The 25,306-nt window shown below is 39.6% G+C and overlaps 1 protein-coding gene and 1 pseudogene across 4 annotated transcripts; both read right to left on the bottom strand.

The window, feature by feature from the left end:
- NUSAP1 (nucleolar and spindle associated protein 1) lies at positions 1-25,303 on the bottom strand. Of its 4 annotated transcripts, none has more exons than XM_036735583.1 (12): positions 25,163-25,303; positions 20,271-20,339; positions 16,492-16,641; positions 15,351-15,510; positions 14,948-15,019; positions 14,089-14,201; positions 10,964-11,014; positions 10,228-10,406; positions 8,078-8,244; positions 5,647-5,763; positions 1,419-1,527; positions 1-953 (listed from the first exon to the last, which is right to left on the bottom strand). In XM_036735583.1, exons 1-12 carry the CDS (start codon positions 25,268-25,270, stop codon positions 860-862), a joined length of 1,389 nt encoding a protein of 462 aa, XP_036591478.1. In that variant the 5' UTR covers positions 25,271-25,303; the 3' UTR covers positions 1-859. The 4 variants fall into 4 exon arrangements, with proteins under 4 accessions (XP_036591478.1, XP_036591479.1, XP_036591476.1 ...); XM_036735584.1 differs by having other exon boundaries at positions 11-953; positions 15,351-15,507; XM_036735581.1 differs by having other exon boundaries at positions 12-953; positions 14,948-15,046; positions 15,351-15,507.
- On the bottom strand, positions 9,711-9,855 carry LOC118828740 (annotated as a pseudogene).
- Positions 25,304-25,306: the final 3 nt, after the last annotated feature.

The following is a 25,306-nucleotide window of genomic DNA, read 5'->3' as shown; positions in this document are numbered from 1 at the left end:
CAGGGGAAATTGAATTTTAAGTTTTAATTTTATTTATAAAAATCTTACAAAGCAGTAGAAATCTTTTAACAGGTTAGCTTAGGTACAGTATTTTAATGACAGAGACTGTGCCAAATGTAAAATTTAAAGTCAATAGAGATGGCTATAATTCTAAGTATCTGCAGTCTTTTACATCCTTTGAATAAGACACTAGGTTACAGAGAACACTAATCTTGAAAACTAATTTAAAGAAATAAGAATTAAAAGATTCTTGTGAGCATGATCCTTTTGATTTAGTCTTGAAAGCATTCAGGGCATAAATGTGAAGTATGGCATCTAATAACAAATTAGCAACGAATATGTATTTATAGAGAACAGTTATATAAGGAAAAGGCTAAGAAAACATTGAAGCTTGACTTTTTTTTATATTGATGCTTACTCAGTTAGGGTTTAGTATTTTTAGTTAATAAGTTCTCTAGAAGTTCAGAGGAGTCTTCTATTCTACCTTCTCCTTTTCTCCCACTATTTAAAATGTGGAAAAGGTTATGCCTGCAAGTTATTTGAAACCCTAGGACTACAAGAGTACATGTGACATTAAAAATCTAGTTCAAGGGTTAAGAGGCTCTACTTTATTAAACAAAAAAGAGTTAGGGAAAGACCATTTTAGATAATTTGCCAGAGTTTATAAATGAAACATTTGTAAGGTGATAGTATCACTATTTCAATGACAGTGGTTAGTAGCAGGTTAATATGGTAAGTAGGGGAGAACAGAGTTAGGACAGGCTGGATGAAATTTACAATGACAAAACAAATACAGAAATATTTACAGAAGCATAAAAGATTCATAATTAAGAATATCTACAGAATGCTTGGCAGATTGTTAGTCCCCAAGCATGACTAGTCCTCTTCGAGTTCCAAGGACACCATCTTTCTTCTCTTTCCTTTTCTGCTCATGTTTCCTCCGTTGCTCTTCTCTGAGGATTCAAAGACAAGCACATATTTTGAGATTAGGGCGCAACAAGATACCTTGCAGCAACTAGAATACCACTTTAACATTAGAGTAGTGTTAATGCCCAAACTACAAACACGCCAAGAATGAAACTACAACATTTCATCTAATGAAAGTATAAAACTATGGAGATTTTCTTAATCTGAGCTGCGTGGATAGATTTCAGGGGGTCTTCACTTCCAGTAACATCTAACTGAAATTTAGCATTTCCATCAATTATTTAAAAACACTACTCTGAAAAGGGGTCTGTAGGCTTCAAGAGAGGGCCAAAGGGGTGCAGGACACACAAATGGTTAAGAGCCCCTTTATCATCCCTCTGCTAAACAGTTCAAGTAGTGCTTTAGTAAAATATTTAACACAAGAACAGCATTTTAAATACGTTTTTATAGAAAAGTTCAAAACTAAACAATCATAATAATTATATACTGACCTGGTCTGGAGACGTGGCTGTTTGTAAGTTTTTTTGTGGCAGTCAATTCTATTTGTTGTCTCATTCAGAGCAATATTTTCTTTAGGTTCCCCCCATGGTTTTAGCCTCCCTGCATAGGAGCAAAAATAAATTTAAAAGTTTTAGTAGATGCTTGCATTTTTATTGCTGCTAACTTCGTTCTTATCAGCTATGGTTTCCTGCTGAATGTCAGAGTTTGTCTTTTAAAATGCGTGCGCATGCACACACACATACACATGCATACCCACACCCATCTAACCACCCACCGTCACATAGCATACTGTCTTCCACTTATTTTGATACCATACCCCTGGAATGAACTTCAAGTATTACAGCACTCCCTTTTCCTCCCTCTCCCCAACAGCACCGTAGTCTATTTCTGTGTCAGCCTCCTGCGTAGGGCCATCTTCCTACTGTTATCTATGCCACTGAATTTTCAGTATATTCTTTAGGAGGTTTTTGGAAGTCAGATGGGGAAAAAACTTGGATCAAATGATTTTCATATAGAAAAAAATGACATTTTATAAAGAATTTCATTGTCAAATAATCATTGTTTCTATAAAATACAAAGAAGCCATTTAATACCTCGATTATAGCAACATGAAAATGCTAACAACTACCTCTCTCAGCAGGTGGACTGCTGATATTCTCTACAGTTACTTTAAAAGGAATTTTTCTACTGCCTGCTTTTGTTGGTAATATATAGAAATAATGATAATTTATGTGGGTTTATCTTATGCCCTGCAACTTTGCTAAAGCTGCTAATTATTTCAACTAGTTTTATAATTAATTCTCTAGCATTCTCTGAGCATATAATAACTACCTCTCTGTCAAGGAGACTGGGAAGCCATCTGGCAATAACAACAAAAAATAGTCATACCCTTTTGACCCAGTGATTCCTTAGTTATGAATAGAACTGGACAGTTACTTATATTTTTTAGAGCTGCATGGTCAAAGACCTTCCTAGCAGCATAATATGTAATTGGAAAGAAACAAAGCACATAAACAAACTAAACACCCAGCAGTAGAAGAATGGTTAAATAAAGCACGAGGCAGCAAGGGATAGGTTCACAGTCCCTCTCAGAGCCGCACAACATCTGTGACCTGGGGTGGGCCTCACTCTCCTAACGGTAATGGAAGGAATTGGCCTAGATGACTTCTGGGGTCCCTTCCATCACTAGTTCTGTAAGGTCCTGATCCTAAGTTGTGGTACATGAAACATAACGTAATAGCATAAATCAATCGATATGGGTGTGCATGGGGGAATAGAAAGAACTCTGGAAAGACCTTTATGACACAATGCAGAATCAGAAGAATAGGGTGTATACAACAGTTATATGAGGAAAAAGGAGTGAACAAATGGATGATGAATTCTGATGAGGACTTAGAGGTGACACTGAAAATGTTTCATGAAGCTTTATACATTGAAATTAATAAATAGTATTAAGCAGATGTGTTTGGATTAATGTTTAATATTGCTTCTAGTAAAACATAAAAAGAATTAAAATAGTTTCTGCAGCACAGTTAGCTGTTGAAATGTGTTGAGGATACAGTGGATATCAGCACAATATTTTCACTCAACTTAAAACCCATTTTCAAATTTTGTATGTAGCCTTCAGTTGTGCTTTTACTTAGATATGTTGGTCTCAAATTCCTGTCTCTCTTTAACTAAAATGTCCAAATGTTACTCCAAACAAAACTACGGTAAGTAGTATTTTTCTATGCTGGTCACAGAAATTAAGAATTGAAAGGGTCCTTGGTGGCCATCTAATCCAATCCATAGACAATAAAGAATCTCTATCACAGCACACCTGATACAAGTGGTCTGCTAGCTTTTGCTAGAAGATTTCTGGGAAGATCCCACTAATTTCAGTTTTATATGAGGTTTAAAAGAAGAATTTGAATTTAAACATCAAATAAAAATAACATTTCCATAGCTTGTATATGTACCTGCAAATCACTATTATGTGGAGCTTGCTTTTCTTTTAAAGTTAATAAATTCAACATATAACTTTCAAAGTTGTCTTGCTTATCTGTGATTCCTAATGTTCTCAATCTTTTGGGAACCCTATCCTTATTCTCTTTCTCCCTCTTATGGCCCTCTCCCTTAGGGAACAAAAAAAGAAAGAAAAACCCTTTTAATGAGTATACATAATTAAGGAAAACAAATTCCCACATCGACTATGTCCAAAGATTCTTCCTCATCTGTCCTCTGGCATCATTAGTGGTTATTGTATTGCTCAGAGTTCTTAAAAATCTTTCAAAGTTATTAGTCTTCACAATGTTGGTATTCTACAAATTGCTCTCCAGGTTCTGCACACTTTACTTGCATCAACTTAGAAGTCTTCCTGGGTTTCTCATGGTACAATAATATTTCATTACATTCAAATACCATAATTTGCTTTGCCATTCTTTCCAGTTCCTTGCCACCAAAAAAGAGCTACTATAAATAATTTTGTATACATTGGCTCCCCTTTTCTCTTTCTCCTAGTAAGTAGTATCACTGGCTCAAAGGGTATGCAGTTTAATGACTTTATGGGCATAGTTCCAAAATGCTTTCCAGAATGGCCAAACCAATTCACAAGTTCCACCAACAGTGCATTAATGTACATACCGGTTTTCCCATAGCTCCTTCAACTTTTGTCAGTTTCCTTTTTTGTCTTCTTTGCCAATCAGATGAGAATGAGTACCTTAGAGTTGCTTTAAATTTGCATTTCTCCAATTGGGAAACTTTTTTTCATATGGCTGTAGATAGCTTAAATTCTTTCTATTGAAAACTGTGTCCTTTGATCATTTAGCAATGGGGAAATGTCTCTAATTTTTTAAAATTTCAATCATTTCCTTGGAAATAAGACCTTTATCAGATAAACATTCTTCAAAGATTTTTTTTTCCTTGCTAACTGTTCCCCTTCTATTTTAACCGCATTGGTTTTGTTTGGACAAATACTTTTTAGTTTTATGTAATCAAACTTGTTCATTTTGTCTTATTAGATAGCTCCAATTATTAATAAGTCCTAGTTATTAGTATTAATGTTCTATAAGTCAAGCTAAATTGCAACTTCTACCCTCTGTTCTTAGTTCTGCCCTTCAGGGCCAATGGGAAAAAAAATTTAATTCCCCTTTTACACGATAGCCTTTTGTATACTTGAAAATAGCTGCTCTGTTTCTTCTTCAGCCTAAGGGTGCCTCATTTCTCCAGCTGATCCTCATCTGGAAGCCCATCACAATTTTGGCTGCCTGCCTCTGGATATTCTCCAGATTCTTAGTGTCCTTCTCAAACTGTGCAGCACAGAACTGAAAAGCGTGTTCTAGACCAGGTTTGACCAGGGCATGGGCTAGCCAGACTATCATTCCCCTCCTCCTGGAGGTTACACCACCCTTTACTCAGCCATAAATCCCACAAGCTTCTTTAGTTGCCTTATCACAGTATGTGTGGTTGGTTTGTATTGAGCTTGTAGGCCCCTATGACTCTCAGATCTTTTTCACAGAAACTGCTATCCAGCCATGCTTCCCCGCCTTCCCCTGCACTTGTGAAGTTGACTTTTTGAACCATGTGCAAGTAAGGCTTTACATTCAGCCCCATATTATAGTCAGTCAAAATCTGTTTTGATCCTGTCATGCACTGTGGTAACTATGCCTTCCAGCTGTGTGGCATTTAAAATTTCATAAGGATGTAGTTTATGCCTTTATCGATATCATCAGTGACAATGTTAAAATACCCAGGGCCACACACAGATCTCCAGGGCTCCTCATTGGACACCATCAATGACAACTCCAAGCCCATCTCACTGTTCCATCATCTAGTCCATAGCCCTCCGTCTTTTCCACAATAGCACGGGATGCTTTACTAAACACTAGGTGAAATCTAGACACATGATACCTGCTTGTTCTGATCTATCAATTTAGCAACCATTAGCCTGAGGAGAAAAAAATATGTACATCAGTCTTACTCCTTCCCGGAGAATTCTGTAATTTTCTTCCCTCGACAACTGGCAAAAATAGGTACTAATTTTTAATTTAGATAGAAGGAAATGTAGTGACATTTCTTAGGATAGTTGTAGTTAGTCAGCCAGTAATCAAACTGCCACCGCGCTGAGCCAGCTGATAGCTTTCTCGTTTTTAGACAAAGTCTTTGAATCTTCAGGATGGCAGAACTGCTTAGAGGCGTATTCTCTGCATGCACTATAGAAAATATGCTGTCATGACGTACCTTTGTGTGGCTCGTAGCGAAGCGGACGGGAAAGACTTGCTTTGAGATCAAATACTGGTTTCTTATTACTGACTGGAGTCTGTACAGCCTCAGCTGTAAACTTGAATGGGGTAACAGCTAAAAACCAAGAGGACAAACAGAAGATGGTAAGTAGGACACAAATCACTCCCCAAATCTCAGACCTTTCAGAGTGATGGCATCTTGTCTTAAATATTGAATACTCAATATACTGAAGTAGTCTGAACCTGATAAAAAGGGTTAACAGAGTCAAGAGTGGTCATGTGGCAGAAAGAGTAGGTAAATAATTAGCCACTGGGCTTTATTTTTCTGTCGTATCTCCCAAAACATATTTCTTCATCTTCTTGGCCTTTATTTGGCCAAGAATTTTTCTCTATTCATAGTTTTCATGTGTGTCTCCTTCTCTGCTGCTGTTTATGATGTGACTTTTTTTTGGAGGAGAGAAGGGAAGGCGATTGGGGTTAAGCAACTTGCCCAAGGTCACACAGCTAGTAAGTGTGTCAAGTGTCTGAGGCCGAATTTGAACTCAGGTCTTCCTGACTCCAGGACTGGTGCTCTACTCACTGCACCACCTGGCTGCCCTGATGTGACTTTTTACGTCTAAGTCAAGTATCCCTTCAGAGTTTATTTTGGTATGTGGTGTGAGACATTGGTCTATACCTAATTTCTATATGGTTATCTTCATTTTTCCAACGGTTTTTGTTGTGAAGTGAGTCCTTGCTGCAACAGTCAGGGTCTTTGGGTTTACTGAATACTATGCAGCTCTATTTGTTTGCTTCAGTGTGTCATGTTTAACCAGCTTTTCATAGTGTGCCAAATAGTTTTCATAATTATTATTTTCTAGTGTAGTTAGAACTCTGGTACTGTTGAGGTGCCTTCCTCCCACATGTTCCCTTTATGTCCCCTTAGGGTTCTTCACCTTTTGTTCCTCCAGATGAATTGTGTTGGAATTTTCTCCTAGCTCTATAAAGTAACGCTTTGGTAGTTTGGGATGACACCACATAAGGAAATTGATTTAGGTGGTGATTTTGGTTACATTGGCCTCATTTGGTCTTGGGTCACTTTGCTCTGTACAAGCTTCCAAAGCAGGCCTTCCCTTTAGGCCGCCTAGGTTTGCTCTTTGTGCCCTCATGCAGTGCCCTGACTCAGCACACAGTGGGAATGGAGGGCTAGGGAGAGGAAAGGAGCAGAGGTCATTCCTTTAACTTGATGGTCTTGTAGCTTGAGCTCATCTGGCTTGTTTCTTTTTCTCTTTTGAACTAGACCTGTGATTTCATTGGCATGGGGAACCACTTACGGGGAAACACTTTCTACCAGATAGGCACCTGCCATGGTCTTAGAGACTCATGAGAGAGGAAGTGACCTGCCTGAGTCTGTGTATGTTAAGAGACAGGACGCAAACTAGAGTCTTCCTGACTTGCCACACTACCTCAAAACAAGGCATTTTGGTTCGTTAAACAAAGTGTCATTCACCTGCTGGGCTAAGATAAGGAAAAGGGGGGATGTTTAGGAGGCAGAAGTCTGAATATACTACTTGTTACACTTTGCACTCTTTTGAAATTGCCATTGAACCACACATCATGTCTCTCCAGGCTCTCAGGGCCTTGGTTGTGAAGAAAGCCTCCAACGAATTAACCCTCTTTCTTCCGTTGTCTTTCTCTGTGTGAAGACCTTTGTAGCCTTCAGACCACTGCTCCAATGTACTTTGCAGCCAGAAGTTGTAACAAGAGCAGAGGAGACATATGTGAAAACTAGGAATAGAGAAAAATTCTTGACCAAATAAGGGACAATAGGACCATAGTCACTGTCTGCAGAAAGGGGTTTGGTTACAGTTAGTTTAAGCTGAACTCTAGTTTGTACAATCGACTTCTGAATACAGTTCAAGGTGCAGAATTTATTCCATGAGCAGCTGCCAGTGTACGACCTTCTGGACTTAGATCTTGCCATGTTCAAGGAGAGCCTATTAGGATCAGTGGCAGTATTTCTTCTAAGATATGAATGTTTATGTGTAACCTCTATCAAATTGCTTAGCTTCTCAGTGGGGGTGGGGGGAAGAATTTGGAACTCAAAATTTTTAAAAAAATTATTTTACATGTATTTAGAAAAAAGAATGTGAATATTTAATACAGCCCCAGATAGGTGCTGCTCAATCTCTGGGCCACACCTCTAGAATCTAGAAAGCAAGGTGGATTCAACGCTTGTGAGCATCTGGCTTTTCCTCCAGCAGGCAGAGGTTAATTTTTGTGTGAAATATCTGCTGCTGTGGAGGTAACTAATGATTATGCCTGCTGTGAGAAACTTTGAGTGAACAAGTATACATAAAAAATCCAGGAAACTAAATGGCTTAAAGATGAAGATTTGTAACATTTTTTTGTCAGAGGGGAAAGACAAGATAACATGAAGCAAACATTACCTGGAGTATGTTCAGCCTTGGCTTGACTGGCTTCCTTTTCCTTATTCTTCACCAGGACAGTCTGGCATTTAGGCTCGGTGTCAAGCATGCTGACATACGGAGACTTTCTGGCTGGAGTCTTGGTCAGTGAGCGTTTATGCTCATTATCTTGAGTAGCCTCTGAGAACCTTAACAGAATACCACAGTGGAGTACACTGTTATGGAGAGGCTGACGCAACACATGCTGATGCTCACTCGTTAAGCATCCATTTCACCAAGCAGTGAGGGAGGGAAGCCTCAACTGGACCACTTCAAAATAACTTTCTCATCCTCTACTCTACTCTACTCACCCTCTACTCAAATTCTACTCTCACTTTTCTGATTTTTCTTCTTTGGGGAGAAGGTTGAAAATTTGTTACGGTTTTGAAAATAGACATTTATTTTAATATAATCTCTTGAATATTGGTAAAAATGGTGGAAGGTACTGGAGAAGACAATTCAACACAAATATGCTGAGAAATAGAATTCTAGAGTTGAAGGTCATCTAGTTCATCCTCTTAAGTTGTATGTAACTTTTCTTCTTAGTATCTTAGCACTTTTTTTTGATCCAGGCACCACCATGGATAGAGTGCTAGACCTGGAAGCAGAAAGATGTGAGTTCAAATATAGCCTTAGATACCAGATACGCACTCGCAAGTCACTTAGTCTCTGCCTGCTCAATTTCCTTATCTGTGAAATGGGAGTGACAGGAGCATCCCACACCTTGCAAAGCTGTTGTAAGTATAAAATAAGGCATTTGTAAAGTGCCTTGCAAACCTTAAAGCACAATATAAATGCTAGTTATCATTAGAGTTGGCCCCAGACTGTGTCTTAGGGAAAAGTGCTTTTTAGTTTTTATCCATGCATGAGCCAGATGTTTCTGGGACAGTCCAGATCCCTCTGAGCCAGGTGAGGGCACCCCGAAGAGTAACTGACCCTCCGGACTCAATTCTACATGGTGCTTTGAGACTTACAGAAGGCTTTTTTCCCAAGGTAGGTGAGGTAGGGAGTGCAAAGACTATTATTCCCATTTCACAAATGGGGAAACTGAGGTTCAGGCAGGCTGAGTGACTTGCCCAAGTGGGGAGAGTGAGAATTTGAACTCAGAATTCCTGACTTTCTAATGCTAGCAGAATGTGCTAGATAGAGTGGGAAGAAACCATTAAGGCCGTCTAGCTAGCTGCCAATTCAGTCTATTCAAGGAAGTTTTATAAAAATACAAAACAAGAGGTGATCTAGGATGATCCCCTCATTTTACAGAAGAGGAAGATGAGGCTGAGAGAAATGAAATAATTTACCCAACGTCCCATAGATAGGTCACTAGGAATGCTCAAGGTAAGGGGAGTGACCACTTAGTACTTCCACTCAGATATCACTGTTGAAGTCTCAGAATTTCCCAAGAAGGTGAAAGGATCAAAGGATCCAAGGGTTGTTGTATAGTTTTTTAAATAGGGGTAGATGTGATGTTACGGCTGCATTTTTAGCTCACAAGCAGTTCACGGTATTGTAGATTGAAGAAAATCACCCAAACCTGGTGGAGCTTTTGGTTTAGATGGGAAAAAAGTATCTTGAAAGTTTTGATCAGAGCATTCAGAAGACATCACTGGAGCTGGCATTAAGAGCTACTGGGAGTCTGCTTGGCATTTGCAGCTCTTTTAATATCTCCAAGCTTTTTGGGCCAACTTCGGAATGTCACAATGCTGAGCCAAATATATTTCAACCACATTGTTGAGTGTGTATCCGAGCAAACGCTGGATCATGGTGATGATGGTGGCTGAGATTCCAGCCGAGATTTCAGACTCCCAAACTAGTTTTCTTTCCATTCTACTACAGTGAGTCCATTTTCTTATTTTCTCTAGTAATTAATTGTATGCATACATTTAGGGAAACTGGAAAAGATCAAAAACAAAAAATCCAAAACACTGCATTCTCTCAAACCTGAGGCTAGTTAATTGGGGTAACTTTAAAAAAAACCATGCAACTGGCACCTTTTTTTTATCCCCACCTGATATTTCAACCACCTTAAAAAGTGGGTAATATAATTGTGGCAGTAGGATTATTAGCGCCTTTGGATAGGGTTAAAAGAGCTTCTGAAGATTGCCTAATGGTTCAATTTGGGGGCTCTCCTTTACCTGACATTCATTTTGTTAGTTGAGAGGGTAGATGGCTTGAACGGTTTCTGACACAAGATACTTCGATTCGCAGTCCCAAGAGATTTACGAAGTGAGCGTCGTGGACTGACTGGAGTGAAGGTAGAAGAGGGCCTGCCTCTCTGAGGAACCGGGCTCATTACCCTCTTAGATGAGCTTTTCTTAAAGAAGAAACAAAAAAGATTGTCATGTTTTTAATATAATGGTTTCCAATGACTGTAAGTCCACTAAAAATCATCTTTTACTGGCAAAGTTTATCCCTTTAGTATGAATGGAGAATTTCCAATCATTATCATTATCATCACATCCCCACAAAGGGTTAAAGAACTATAGCATTTCAGGAACTGCACCAGTAGCCATGTTGCTATGGTGACTTGGAACATACTACAAGTACAAATGGCAGCCATGGACTACCTCGTTACTGGCCAATATATAGGATAAACAAGGAGCAGAAGACTCCTGCACAGAATACCCCAAAGGGGAACATCGATGACATCTCTTAGAGAAATGCATGTTAACCTATTTGAGATCCCCTGCTAAAGAAGATAGAAATCAAACATAGTTTAAGTTAAAACTTTTTTGAGCACCTGCTGTATCTCAGACATTTTGTTAGGTGCTTACTGGCTTAAGACAAGAGGGGTAGAATAATATTGATACACAGAATCAAGCAATTATATATAAATTCCCAAATTCTTCAGAAAAGTATTAGAAGGCTCACCTTGGAATTACTATGGGGAGTTCCAGTTAGGTTAGCTTTTTTAGCTAATATCTGTCAGAAGAGAAAGAAAAATTTGAGTACTAAATTCCATTAGTCTCGACCACATCACAAAGAAATTTAATCTTATTTGATAGCACAGAGAAGACTGCTGAAATTGGCAATGTGTTGTCAAAAGTAGCAAAATTCAGATTAAGATTTAAAAGAGAAACTAGAGAATTGCATTTAAACAGTCTGATGTTATAAGACCATGCCAAGATCTCAAGAAAAGTTATCCTTTACCATAAATTCAGCAGTATTAGACTGATGACATATAATCTCTATATTACAGGATGCATTTTAAGAAAGAAAATAATTGTTATTTCCATTTTTAAAAATCCAGAGGGTTTTTTTTTTTACTCTTAGTAGACCACTTTTCTGTCAGCACCAGTTATATTTTAAATTTGACTTGAACAGCTTTATAATGGCCCTGCTTTCTAAAAGAGTGTCAAGTAGCTGGATATATGAACAATAGTTTAACTCTTCTGATAAAATCATCTGAGGTTTTGTCAGGAAGAAAACTGTTCATGGCTACAGCTCCTGAGGTAATACATATAATTTACCTTGTCTGTAATTTATATGTCATTCTCTTCTAGGCACATATACATTGTGGTGCCAAAAGCCTACTATAAAAGGTGGTGGAAGACTGTAAGTAAATAGAACTCATTTCAGCCTAAAGAGTCATTTTATAAGCTTCTATATGGACAAAAGCGCATATTCAACAACTCTTAACAAAATAGATGAAAAGACAATCAAAAGAAGTCAGACTTTTAGAAACTGAAAAACCAATTAGGAATAGACTCAGAAACACATCTCATGGTAGAAGGTCTGAGGACTATTAGAACAGAATATCACATTCCTTATGATATGGTTATTGTTTTGTTATTGTATTGTTACAGTTATTGTTTTGGATGTTTTTTGCGTAACTTTTTTTGAGGGGACATGAGAGCATGTTCAGTTGGGGGCAGGGGTTGGAATTACTGTGATCTAAGGACAAAAGACATCAATAAAGCATTTTGAAAATAAAAAGTCTACAAAAAAAATGTGGGAAGACTGTAATGGTAATTCATATTTGATTCCAGAACACATTTTATAGTTTTTATATGAAGTTTCCTGCAAATGGTTGGACCTAAAATCCCCAAACCATTCCATCTTTCCATGACACCATAGCCCTTGGTCACAGCCATCCAGCTTCTTAGGGCTCATGAGAGAAAAAGAAAATTCACCCATGATGATAACTAGTAATTATAAAGCTTGTTGGATGGTAATTGTCCCAAATGACATACTAGGAAGAAAAAAAAATGCTACCATTGACTTCCAAAGCCACACAGTTTTAACATGATGGTAGGTGGCAGAGAAAGAACACTGTTGGAGGTTATCTAAGACTCAGTCCTAAAGAGAGGGAACACTATATGCTGTCTCCATCCTGCTTCTCTGCAGACAAGTCCCAGCTGCTTCTTGGAACAGCTAAAACAATTAGAGACAAACATGCACATTACACACATACACAGAGGCTTCAAAGGGGTCAACAATTTTGTGGGCTTCTTATTTAGAAGGGTTGGTAAACAACAGTTTATGCCACAGGTAAAATTATTTTCAATCTTCTGTGTTTGTTTTTCTTATTTTTTTCTGTCTGTATTTGTATATTTCATCACTTGTACTTGTCAGTGGACACTAAAATGAAAGGAAAGAATGTATCAGTAAGACAGAGAAAGATGGAGAGCCAAAGAATTTTGGTGGTTTGAGGGTAGGGAAGAAATGGGCCTCTTGGGAAGGGATTTAGAAGAAATACACAAGTAGGAAACAAAAAGTAATGGGCTCTTTCCAATCAATCAGTAAGCTCTTGTTAAGGACCTACTATGTTCAGGGCACTGTGCCCTGGTGATATAAATACAAAAGGGAGACAGTCCCTGCTTTTAAGGAATTTACATTCTAGTGGAGAGTAGGGATGGGAGAATGCAACATATTCACAGACAGGTAGATATAGGATATAACTAATAAATACAAAAATGATTTGGGGTAGAGGTCTTCACAATAAGGGAGTAATCAGAAAAAGCCTCACAGCAGAGGTAACATTTAAGCTGAGCTTCAAAGTGAAGGATGGAAGGGTTCCATAAGGTAGAGGTGAGGAAAAAGAACACTTCAGTCCTGGGAGACAATATGTGGAAATGGAACATTGTCTACAAAAATATAGGAAGCAAGTTTAGCTAGAGCCCTAGGGAGGAAGAAATGTGTATGTAGCCTATAAAGATGGCTCCTGGAGCTAGATGGGGAAGAGCTTTAAATGCCAAACCAGGCAACTTGTGTTTTATCCTATTGGCAATGAGGAACTACAGGGGAGTGTCATGGTCAAACCTTGATTTCTTTGATGACAAAGATAATAGGAGATTTCCCTAGAAATTAGTACAAAGACTGATCTCATTAAACATTTCTGTCAATCTGCAAGAGTCAGTTCCCTGCAAAACTCTCTCAATTTATAGATGACAAGACTCTTTTGGGAAGCAAAACACCAAGTTGACAGGGACAAGCTGAATCTTAGGAAAGCAGCTCCAGCCAGACTATTCCTGGATGACCTAGAGATATCAGGGGCCAAAGCGATTTGGTAGTAAGGCAGATGAAGGGAATGGGAGGCTCCCCAGAAACCTTAGGATACTTCAGTCATGAGTGGGTCATATGAGCACAAGTGCTGGTGGAATTGAGGGAATTTATTTCTAGGTAATATGGGCTAGATTTGTCAGTCAGTCACTCATAAATGGGAGAAAAATCCTGGATGATTGGAGATTTTATACCTCAAGTCACTGAGGTTCACATCACTGAAGACATCTATACCCTATGTGCCACTGATACAATTCTGGGTAGCTCATGATTTTCCACAGGCTGGAAATTCTTTTGTGTAAATTATTATGTAAAATTATGTAAAAGTCAGCCTAATAATGACATATATGGTACAGTGCCTTGAACTTAATAGTAACTGTGTGTGAATTAAAGCTATCTTTAGTAAATCACTAACAATAGCTTTTCCTATAACTTTATTTCATTGTTTAAAAAAAAAGCCCAAATCAATCAAGGATGCAATCTAGGTGTCATACCCTTAATTCTTTCACTGAGTTGTTAAGGACTTCCATACGTTTCTTTTTTCGGTCAATATACTTGTCAATAGATTCCATTTCCTTAAAATGAGCTTCATGAATCTTCTTAAAATCTAGAGTATTACCCCAACAAAAAACGAAAATTAAGCCATGAAGACCAAAGCCATTTTCTGTTTGCCCCTAATACTAACCCCTTCTTTTGTTAATTCTTGGGATCTTTGACTTCTTTCAAGATTTTGCTCAAGTGGCATCTTCCCCGTCTCCCTCACTGCTACTAGGGCTCTCCTTCTCTTCCTTCTCCAAACTACCCCACATTCGTTTCATGTATTCTTATATAAGTACATGTGCTCCCCATTAGAACATAAGTTCCTTGATGGCAGAGACTGCCCCACTTGTCTGCAATTTCCACACCCAACCCTTAGCCCAGTGCCTGGTATATAGGAGGCACTTAATAATGCTTGTTGATGGATTATCACTGACATGCAAATTTCAACATGCTCTTTGTGCAAATTTTCCCAAATGTGGAAAATTTTTGGTAAGTTTAGGTAGGCTGAGATTGGGGAAGAAAAGCCCCACCTTGTAGATTTTCTGTATTTTATTATCTATCCTTTACCTTTTTCACTGCTCATTAAAATATCTTAGTATGGACAGAATTAATAAAGAAATGATAGCATCTTTATGCATCACAATCTGACTTTTCAAAATAGGTTTAGAAAGCCTTGTGCTATCTAATTCATTAGTTCTGTAAGCATTTTAGTGCCTATGTACATAGGAGCATACTGGAAGCATTCAAACAGTCCCTCATGCACTTTCCTGGCAACTGACTCAGGGCTGTGTATTAACAATTATTTAAACTTACTTGGAGTTGTAAATATTGTTTTCTTTTTCTTAGGTTTGGATAAACCATCTCTACGATGAGGGCTCTTTCCTCCTGAAGGGATATTTAAAAGAGTATCATCTGATTCAAACAGAAAGATTAGTTAAAAGGGCTTAAAGAAGCTTCTTCCCAGATCATATGGCAAGTTTCCATTCATGCAGCCTCTCAGCCTTAGCCACAGGGACTCTGGGTAGGAAAGAGATGCTTATGTTCCTTGTTCCTCTACTTTAAGCCTGCCTCCAAAGTAAAGAAACCAAGAAAACAAATACCCTATCTTATCTAAACTTTGTCGATCTCCTATTGGTACTTAATGTTGAATTTTTTTATTGGTTCTGAATTTGGATGACCCCTCTGCTAATCAAAATTCTTTAGATACTTTACATACCTTCCATTTCATTTTCTTCAGAGCAAAGTGTCCATTTGTTCTTTTGCTTATCTTTGGATGGCTTTGTGGCTTCTGCAATGGCTAAGAGATTCCCCTTTTGATATTTTTTCTGTCTGGGAGACCCAGGATAATCACTTTCTATCATCTCTGAATGATCCTGCTGTACAAAATTCAAAGGTTCCATTAAGCCATAAAAGGGGAACCAAAGTGAAGGAAACAAAAAAAGTAAGAGAAGGAAGGAAGGAAGGAATTTTCACTCAAGTCTATTTGTAAACAGAGCGGGGAGAAAGACAGGCTCTTTAGCTGCAATGTCAATAGTATCATTATAATATCATGTCCATCACTGAGGATAACTGGAAGATAGGACTCCTTTAAAGCACTTGTAAGGCTGGGGACCTGATCCGGGCAAGTAGAGACTGGGCACATCTGGATAAAAAGAGTTCCATGTTGAGGACAGTAGGCCTCAGGGGAGTGATATCTGAATGAAAAAAAGGATAAGATGAAGGATTTATTTATCAAGCCACTTGAGTATAGGAGGGAGACTCCAGAAAACAACGGCCACAAGCATTTAACACTCACAAGGATTAATGAGGTTAGGTGGAGAATGAATCCTACGGAGCCAAATTGCAAAAAAAAAAAAAAAGTTTTAGGTTTATGTTTCTATTTCTCCATGTTATCACATGTTGGATATCCACATTATCATGAAAAAAGAGTCTCCTTTCTGACACATGGATCAGCCATTTAAGTCTGAGATGTTTAGGGTACGAGAATGGGGAGAAAAATAAGCCGTATGCCACAAAGCCTTGTTTGTGGGGGTCTCTGAATATACCTCATGGAGGACAGTCTGCTTTCAGCACATACATTATAAGGGCCACACTTAAAATGAAGCCTCTGTACCTCCTAGGCTTCTCTTTTACTTAGATCAGGGTGACCTGATGAAGCCTGGAGCAAAAAGAAAACTTACCATCACAGATTTACCAACACTGAACTCAGCAATTATTTCCACCTTGTCTTACATTCTTCTTAGACAGCTACACTAATATTAGGCCCTAAACTAATATCCTCAGAATCCAGCAACACAGGTAGTTACTCACACTACCCTTTTTCATAGGGTGCATCTAGCCTGGGCTTCTACACTCACCTCGGAGCCACTGTTTCCTGGAGTTGCTTTGCCTCCTCCCAGGGGTGAAGTGGCAGAGGCAGCTGCAGCTTCCTGGTCAGGTTTTTCTTCATTGCCATCAAGCATTTCTGTCTCTTTACGAGAGGAAGCAGAGATATTACTTCCGCCATTCTGTAAAAAAGAGGAACAAATCTATCACATCCTAAGTGTAGAAATAGTATCATGATAATGTAATGTGCAATCAGGAGATACTTTTTTCTCCACCACTGAGGATAACTTGAAGACAGGACTCCTTTAGAGTAAGGTTGGGGGCCTGATCTAGGCAAGTAGAGACTGGGTACATCTAGATTGGCAAGAAACTACTCTTTATATGAAAAAAATACCCATATTCTAAATGGAAAATAAAACATACTTTACATGTATAAAAGCAATATTTGAAAAACCCATTAAATTAAGACTATGTCTAGGGAAAGAAAACTAGGGAATTTTTATAGAAAAGCAGATTTGTTCTACTCTAATGCCTTATCACAGGTGACCTTGGGTTTTTGAAGGTTATCTAAGCACAGTTCATGTTCTTGTAAATCCGACTGAACTGGAAAGACTTCAAGAATATGGCATGTAGATCCACTGAGGAACTACTGTCAGCTTATCTAACTTCAGAGCTAAATTCATTAGGCTGGCTGTAGAGTGATTTTGTGTGTGTGTGTGGTTTGGGTTTTGTGTGTGTGTGTGTGTGTGTGTGTGTGTGTGTGTGTGTGTGTGAAAGACAGCAATTCTTAAGTGCCATCTACTAAATTATAGAGGGTTTTTCCACCAGTGGGGGGAGTACTCCACACTGTCAAAATTACAGGTCCTTGAAATAAAGCCGACACTATCTTTTTTCAGTACCATGGATGACAAGGGTACTCCAAAGTGTACTGGATCTGTAATAAGAGGCCTGCATTTGGCTATGATTCTGCTCCTTACTTCCTGAGAGAGATATACCTTTCCCGACCTCGATTTCCTCATCTCTAAAATGAGAAGGGTTGCAATAAGTGCCCTCAAAGGTTCATTTGGGTTTGCATGTTAAAAGACAATTGTGTGGGACAAAAACTAAACCCAAAAATTGAACTCAGAGGCTGCTCAAGTAGAAAGTAGAAAGTGATTTTATTAAGATCCCACAGGAAAGGGCAGTCTCCAAACAGAGAGGCTGGGCCTAGAGGGCAAAATCCAGCCTTATACCCTAAAGCAAACAATACCCCGCCCACCACCACTGGTCTTTTACTTTCATTGGTGCAGTCCAGGCTCATAATTTTGGGAAATCTACTACCCCAGGTACAATTTAGCCAATGCCAAACTCTTAAAGATACTTTTTCCCTGGAAACTTAGGCCTAGCTGTCAATCAGAAGCCCTGAGCCATGCCGAAAGGTCCCCACCCCCATTCATTCCACTCAACTCACAGAAAGGCAGATACAGATTCCATGAGAGGGCTTCACCATCCCACTCACAATGATCTCAGGCTGACAAGGAAGCAACAAGACAGAACAGAAAGAGTAGCAGAAGGCCTTGGCTCAAATCTTTGCTCTGCTGCGCAACCTTAGGCAAGTTACTTAACCTTTCTAGGCTTCTGTAAACTAGGGATCATGATGCTTTCATTTCTCACTTGACAGAGTTGTTGGGCTCATCCAATGAGATAAAATGCTGTCTTAAGCATAAAGTGCTCCAGAAATGTAAACAAATATCTTATATGGGTTCAGTCAAGTAAGATGGATAGAAAGCTGGCTTTGGAGTTAGGAACACGGGTTCTGGTCCTGACTCTTTCCCATCTTGGCTGTGTGACTCTGGCAGCTTGGTGCCCCATACATCCTTCTGACACTATGAGGTAGATATTACAGGTCCGGTCTGACTCTACCCCTCAAATATTGTATTTAATTATTCAAACAGTTATTATTTAATAATAGGGGGACTGGTTTAAACAGGCATGACTGATACAACAGATTAGACTAAAATATAATTAATATATTACTTTTATTAAATAATAGCAAGAAACTGAATTGTTTATTTTCATTGGATTATGGCTCCCAGGTAGATGTTTGTTGCTGTCCCTAAGCTCAATTGTTGCAACAATCTCCCAACTGGACCCCAGTCTCCTAGTCTCTCATCTTTCCCATTGCCCTTCCACACACCTGTCACAATAATCTTAAAGCCCAAATCTAACCAGGTCATTCCCCTGCTTAAGAATCTTCAGTGTCTCATTTTTGCCTCTAGGATAAATATAAACTTGGTTTGTCCTTTAAAGTCCTTAATAATCTTGCTCCAGCTTACCTTTCTAAACTAACTCCATATCATTCTCCTAGACAAACTTGCCTAGCTGGTGCTCCCTGAACTTAGCTTTCTCTCTCCTACTTCTGTGAATTTCCACTGGCCTTTTCCCATTGCTGGAGTGGATGACCTCATCACTTCTGCCTCTCAGAATCCCTAGCTTCCTTTCATTTACCACATCCTATGGGAAGCCCATCCTAATTTTCCTGATGCTCTCTCCTCTCCCCTTACCTGAGAGTGTTCTGACCAAAGGGACTGAAAGCTACCTGGCTACCTTGGGGTTTCTGGCTAGATTTCATTCTCAAAGACCAAGCCCTAAATCCAATTCACTCTGGATCTCATGGAGCAGACAACAATAGGTCCCAGCCCAAGAATCACTTAATGGTTATTTTTAGGTCCTCCAGGCTCAGAGGGAATGCAAATAGTAAAGAGTTTCTCTTTTGGTCAGCAACTGTGAGGGTCTTCCCCTCCCAGTTTGATATATATTTTTTTAATTAAAGAGGCCATCCCTTGACTCACTTCTTTAAAAAGTCTATTCACTGAATGAGTGTTGCCTCATTCAAAGTGAGAACCTGAAAAGACTTTAGCTTAAAAGGGCCAAGGTCTCCCACTGCATCCTGGGCCATTTCCAGTCATCCTGATAGATATCTGGCTACTGGACCCAGATGGCTCTGGAGGAGAAAGTGAGGCTGGTGACCTTGTACAGCCCACCCTCACTCAAATCAAAGTCAATTGCAAGTTATGTCATCATCTCCTTGATGTCACAGTCTTCTTTGAGAAAGGACAAATCACAACAACTCTCCATCCAAATAATAATGTGTTCTTAAGTGTTTATATGTTGTCCCTCACCCCAACCCACCCCAAAAGAAGGTAAACTCCCTGAGGGGGAGGGCTAGTTTGGCTTTATTTCTCCAGCACCTTCCACAGTGTCTTACACATAGCTGGTTCTTAATAAATGCTTATTGATTTGGAATAACTTATGGAGGATTCATCAACAGGAAACCGGACTTTAAAAAGGTTGGGGCCAGAGACACAGATCTATTTAGTTTACAAAGGGAATGGAGGAAAGCCTGTGGGGAAGAATACTACTGAATTATCAGGTCATCTTTATATATAACCACTGTTACAATGTCTTAAGTACTTTACAATTCCCTTCCTTTTGACTGCTTCCTCATACTTCATTGAGGCATTCAGTGATCCATCTGGTACCATGTAAATTCCTGACTTTGTACAATGAAGCAGAGTTTGGCGGTTGGTAGTTTCTTTAAATTTTCTAATTTGTTCTCTAGGTACTACATTCAACACTTAGACAACTGCTGGAAAGCAGCATTACTAATCAAAACAAAAGTCACTTGTTTAGTTAATTATCCATTTCCAACAGTGGTACCCAAAATGCCCTTCAGCAGCAGATTTTAAGTCAGCTTCAGTTATGATGAATACAATTACTGAAGTCAGTTTTTTGCTCACTTATAGGCTAGTGACAAGATGTGATCACTTACCTGACTCTTATTTTCTTTCTTGAGCTCATGTTGAAAGTGTTCTTTCAATGATTTTAAAAGTTTGTCTCCCTATAAAGGGTTAAAGAATTCACAATTACTGCGGAAATCGAATGAAGAAGCAGAGTCCTTGTATCATCCCACCCCCGCCCACACACACACACATGGTTACCCATTTCTTGGGTCCCAGCTCTCATCATTGAGTACAGACTTCCCAGATGATTATCAGAAAACTGAACTCTATATGACTGGAATACCAATTCAGAGGCTCACCTATCAAAATGCAGTGCAGTATAGTAAAGAGCGCTGGTTTTGCAGCCAGGAAGCAAGAACGGTGTCACTAAAATACCTGCAACCTGGTGCAAGATACTTTAAATGTACTAAGCCCAGTCTTCTCATTTGTAAAATAAAACGGTTGAACTAGGTGATCTTCAAGGTCTCTTCCTGCTCTACATCCTATGGATCTTTATTTATGATAGCGATACTAGTCCAATTTCCTTAAGCAGATTGGAAGTTAAGAACAGTAACTTCACACTCTCTCTTGCAGTTGAAATTCTGAAAGAATTGATGATTCATCAGACTGGCAAAGTTGATAAAACAGAAAATGACAAATGCTGGAGGAGCTATGGGAAAACAGGTATTGTTAATAGACTATTGATGGAGCTGTGGATCGGTATAACCATTCTGCGAAGCAATTTAGGACTATGCCTACTAAGTTACAAAACTATTCATACCATTTGGCCTATTGATACCACCACTAGGCCTATACCCCAAAGACATCACTGAGAGAAGAAAAGGACCCAGTATGTACAAAAGTATTTGTAGTAGCTCTTTTTGTGATGGCAAAGAACTGAAAACTAAGCGAATGCTTGTCAATTGTGGAATGGCCGAAGAAATTATAGTATGTGGCTATATTGGGATATTGTTGTGCTATTAAAAAATTATGGAGACCATGAACTTGTATTAAGAAGTGAGCAGAGGAGAGCAATTTATATAATAACAATGTAAAAAAAAAAACCTTTGGGTGTTCTGAGTCTTCTTTCACAACATGACTATTGTGGAAATATGTTTAACATGATTGTACATGTATAAACTATATCATCTTGCTTGCTGTCTTGGGGAGGGGAGGAAGGGAGGGAGAAAAATTTGAAGCTCAAAATCTTACAAAGATGAACTTTGAAAACTATCTTTACATGTGATTGGAAAAAAATAAAATACTGTTAAGTAAAAAAAAATAAAACATAGAAAAAAAAACTCCGGGAGACTTAAGAACTCTGTTCAATCTAATTCAATCTATGATTCATGACAAAACATGCTACTCACCTCCTCACAGAGGCGATGGACTTAGGGTGCAGAAAGAGACAATTTTTTTGGATGTGGCCAATGTGAAAATCTGTTTTGCTTGATTGTGTATTTCTTATAAGAGTTTTTCCCTTCCAGTTCAGGAGAGGCGAGGAGAAAAAAATTATTTAATTTAATTTAGCAGTTTATACTATTATAGGAATTGGAGTAAACTAAGTGGCTACTAGATACCATCTGGAAGAAAACATTAAGCAATTAATTTTCTATTCAAGATCTGATGCTCCGAGGAACAAATGGCAAGTTGTCTGAAATAGCTCTATAAAGATACCTCATTAGTAGCAACTATTCAGTTGGAAGTGAACCAAGATGCAGCACTGTACCACTATTTCTCTTTAATTTTTTTTCTCAATTACATGTAAAATTTTTTCATCATTTTGTTTTTTTAAATCTTTAGTTCCAAATTCCCTCCATCCTCCTTCCCCTTCTTAAGAAGGCAAGCAATTTGATAGATTGTATATGTGAAGTCCAGCAAAACCTATTTCCATATTAGCCACGCTGCAAAAGAAAACACAGACCTCCAAATCCCCTCCCCTCCAATAAAAATAAAGTGAAAAAAGTATGCTTTGATCTGCATTCAGACTCTATCAGTTCTTTCTCTGAAAGTGGAAGCACATTTCATCCTAAATCCTTCAAAATTGTCTGGGATCACTGCATTGCTCAGAATAGCTCAGAATAGTCATTCACAGTTGTTCGTTGTAAATGTTGTCACTATGTACAATATTCTCCTGGTTCTGTTCACTTCATTTTACATCAGCTCATGTAAGTCTTCCCAGTTTTTTCTGAAACCTTCCTGCTTGTCATTTCTTACAGCACAACAGCATTCCATCGCAATCATGTACCTCAGTTTGTTCAGCTATTCTCCAAAAGGTGAGCATCCCCCAGACGTCCAATTCTTATTGCCACCACAGAAAGAGCTGCTATAAGTATTTTTGTACATATACATTCTTTGCCTTTTCCTTTGATCTCTTTGGGATATAGACCTAGTAGTGATATTGCTGGGTCAAAGGGTATGCACAGTTTTATAGTCCTGTGGGCACAATCCCAAATTGCTGTCGAGAATGGCAGGATCAGTTCACAATTCCACCATGAGGCACTGTACCTGTTTACGGTTGCCAAAACTGCAAGCCTAATTATCACCCAACTTTTCCACTAAGGCTCCTTTCCAGTCAAATTATTACAGAAGAGTGGCCTTAATTATTTCTAGATGAAGTTGTGTATCATAAATTGAGAGATGTGATAACAAAGAGGGACTCTAAACCATCACCAACACCTAGGCTTTCTTACCCTTCAGACACAACAGGTGGTAGACCTAAGGCCTCCTTTTAAAGGTCTTTAGTGACTGGATAGGTAGTTAGATGGCTCAGCGGACAGCATGCTGGGCCTGGAGTCAGGAAGACCTAAGTTCAAATCCAACCTCAGATACCTACTGGCTACATGAGCCTGGGCAAGTCACTTAACCTCTGTTTGCCTCAATCCATTGGAGAAGGAAATGGCAAACCATTCCAGTATCTTTGCCAAGAAAAGCCCCATGGACGGTACTGATGTGCTATGGTCCACAGAGTCATGAAGAGTTGGACACAACCGAACAAGTGACTGGATAATCAGTTTGAGATTTCTGTGGCTAATTATGGCACCCAATGAGTGAAGGAAGGAGCCCAATGAATTCTATATATATACTATACTGCTCCTAGTTATAGACCTCAGAGTGACTGTGCATCCTACAATCAACCTGACAGATGATAAAAAACCACTGCCCTATTTTGAGATTGTACCTAAGGATTAGACTGCCTTCCTTGATCCCCAGAGTTTTTGGTAACTCTCTCTTGTCAAGTTATTTGTATAGACACTTTAGGTCCTTACCCCAAGACAAACCTAGGTCTCAGAGCACCCAGCACAGGGGCATGCCCTCAACACACACTTAATAAATATTCGTTGAACAGAACTTACTGAAGAATTCTCTCTAAGACCACAGAGCTACGGCTTATAAAATTGAAGGGGCTACTTTTAGAGTTTTCTAGTCAAACATGGCTAATGCTATTTCCCCAGCTCAACCCCATTCTGGGAAAAAGAAAAGAATAAGACCATATTTATCACTTGGCAGGTAGGTGGTGCAGGGGGCCATCTCCAGTCCTCCTGATTTATGTCTTGCCTCTGGACGAGAAAGGGAGGCTGGTGACTTTTCACAGCCCTCCCTCACTCAAATTCAATTCACTTGCAAGTCAGGGCGTCAATGCCGTGGTCCTCTTCTAGTAGAAGGAAGGACAAACAACAACAGAGGACGCAGTAGTGCCGGGCCTGAAGACCCCGGTCCAAATCCTGCCTCAGACGCTTAATAGCTGTGAAACCCTGGGCAAGCCATTTAACCACTCAGCCTCAGTTTCCTCATGTAATCTCCTAGGGCTGTTGTAAGGATAGATCTAGATAATTGTAAAGTGTTGATAGCACCTAACAATAACCAACGCTTACTTCGGTCTCCACATTAGTAAAATGAAAATTATAATCGCGGCACCTCCCTCACAGGACCATGGTGAGGATCAACGGAGATGATTGATATAAGTGAAACAAACGTTAAAGCCCGAAGTGTGTGCCGGCTATTACCAATATTATCCATCACAGCTTCAGGTACTTAGACAGTAATCACCACTCAGTCAGCCTCTACCCAAAAAAGCCTCCTGGCCCAGCCAATCTCTTTCTCAGCCTCCTTTTTCTCGGCAATGCTAGAGGACCTCAAGTGCCCCCAAGACTGGGAGGCAGCACTGTACGGTGGATGGATATGGGTTCAAATTCAGGACCTCTGTTCTCCCCTCCAGAAAACAAAGGTAACCGACCTTCAAGGCCCCTCCCAGCTTTAAACCTAAGATACCGGGGTAGGATCTTCCTGGACAAACAGGGAAGGGATGCTCAGGAACACTATGGAGTGGGGGCAACAACCGTCAAGCTCCACAGCCCCGGCAAGCACTTCGAAAAACATTTATAAAGTACCCACTGTATGCCAGGCTCTGGGGCTACCAAGATCAAAAGAGCTCACATACACAAAGTAGGCGAAAACACGAATACCTCCTTTACTCAGGCTGCCAGGAGAGGGGCCAGAATGTAGAGTGGAAAGCAGCAAAGTGGAAATGTTTAACAACCAGCTCTCCGAAAAAGAAGTATGCACACCAAACTTTTAAGTTTAATAGGCATTTTTAACATTTTTCTCCACCACTTCCTAAAGTCTGGACAATCAACACATCAAGCCCTGATTTGTAGTGTTTGCCCAATTTCCAGGGCTTAGCACAGTGCCTGGCATACAATGGGCGCTTAATAACTGTTTATTGAATGAATATGAAAGTCGTATTATAAATACAACAAACATTTCACAATCGGCTCTCTCCAGCCAGTAGAAGCTGGCTCCAGCACACCCCTGGCTGGAAGGGATCAGTTTTACGGATCATTCGAGTCTCACCTGCCTTTGTCCCCCCCCCCCCCCTCCATTTTCCCCCGTACCCCCCGACCCTCCTCGCTGAGCCCCGCAGCGGCCCGGCCCCTCGTACCCGGAGGTTGGCCCGGAGGCCCAAGCTCTTGGCCAAGCTCTGCAGCTCGCAGTACTTGAAGGAGTCCAGCGCCGGAGCCAAAGGGAAGGCCATGCCGCTCTCTCCCATCGGGACGCGCCTCTCCAGCTCCGAGGATCCCCGAGG

The sequence above is a fragment of the Trichosurus vulpecula genome, chromosome 8 (genome assembly GCF_011100635.1).
Source record: "Trichosurus vulpecula isolate mTriVul1 chromosome 8, mTriVul1.pri, whole genome shotgun sequence".
In the NCBI taxonomy this organism is placed as follows: domain Eukaryota; kingdom Metazoa; phylum Chordata; class Mammalia; order Diprotodontia; family Phalangeridae; genus Trichosurus; species Trichosurus vulpecula.
The sequence above is the reverse complement of the archived record's forward strand: the minus strand, read 5'-3'. Positions and strand labels throughout refer to the sequence as shown.

Coding starts and splice junctions, on each gene's coding strand:
- NUSAP1 (XM_036735580.1), bottom strand. CDS start 25,270: ATGGGAGAGAGCGGCATGGCCTTCCCTTTGGCTCCGGCGCTGGACTCC. Junction 15,047..15,350: donor TGAAGAAAATGAAATGGAAG/GTATGTAAAGTA, acceptor TGTTTGAATCAG/ATGATACTCTTTTAAATATC. Junction 8,245..10,227: donor ACTAACAAAATGAATGTCAG/GTAAAGGAGAGC, acceptor TATTCTGTTAAG/GTTCTCAGAGGCTACTCAAG.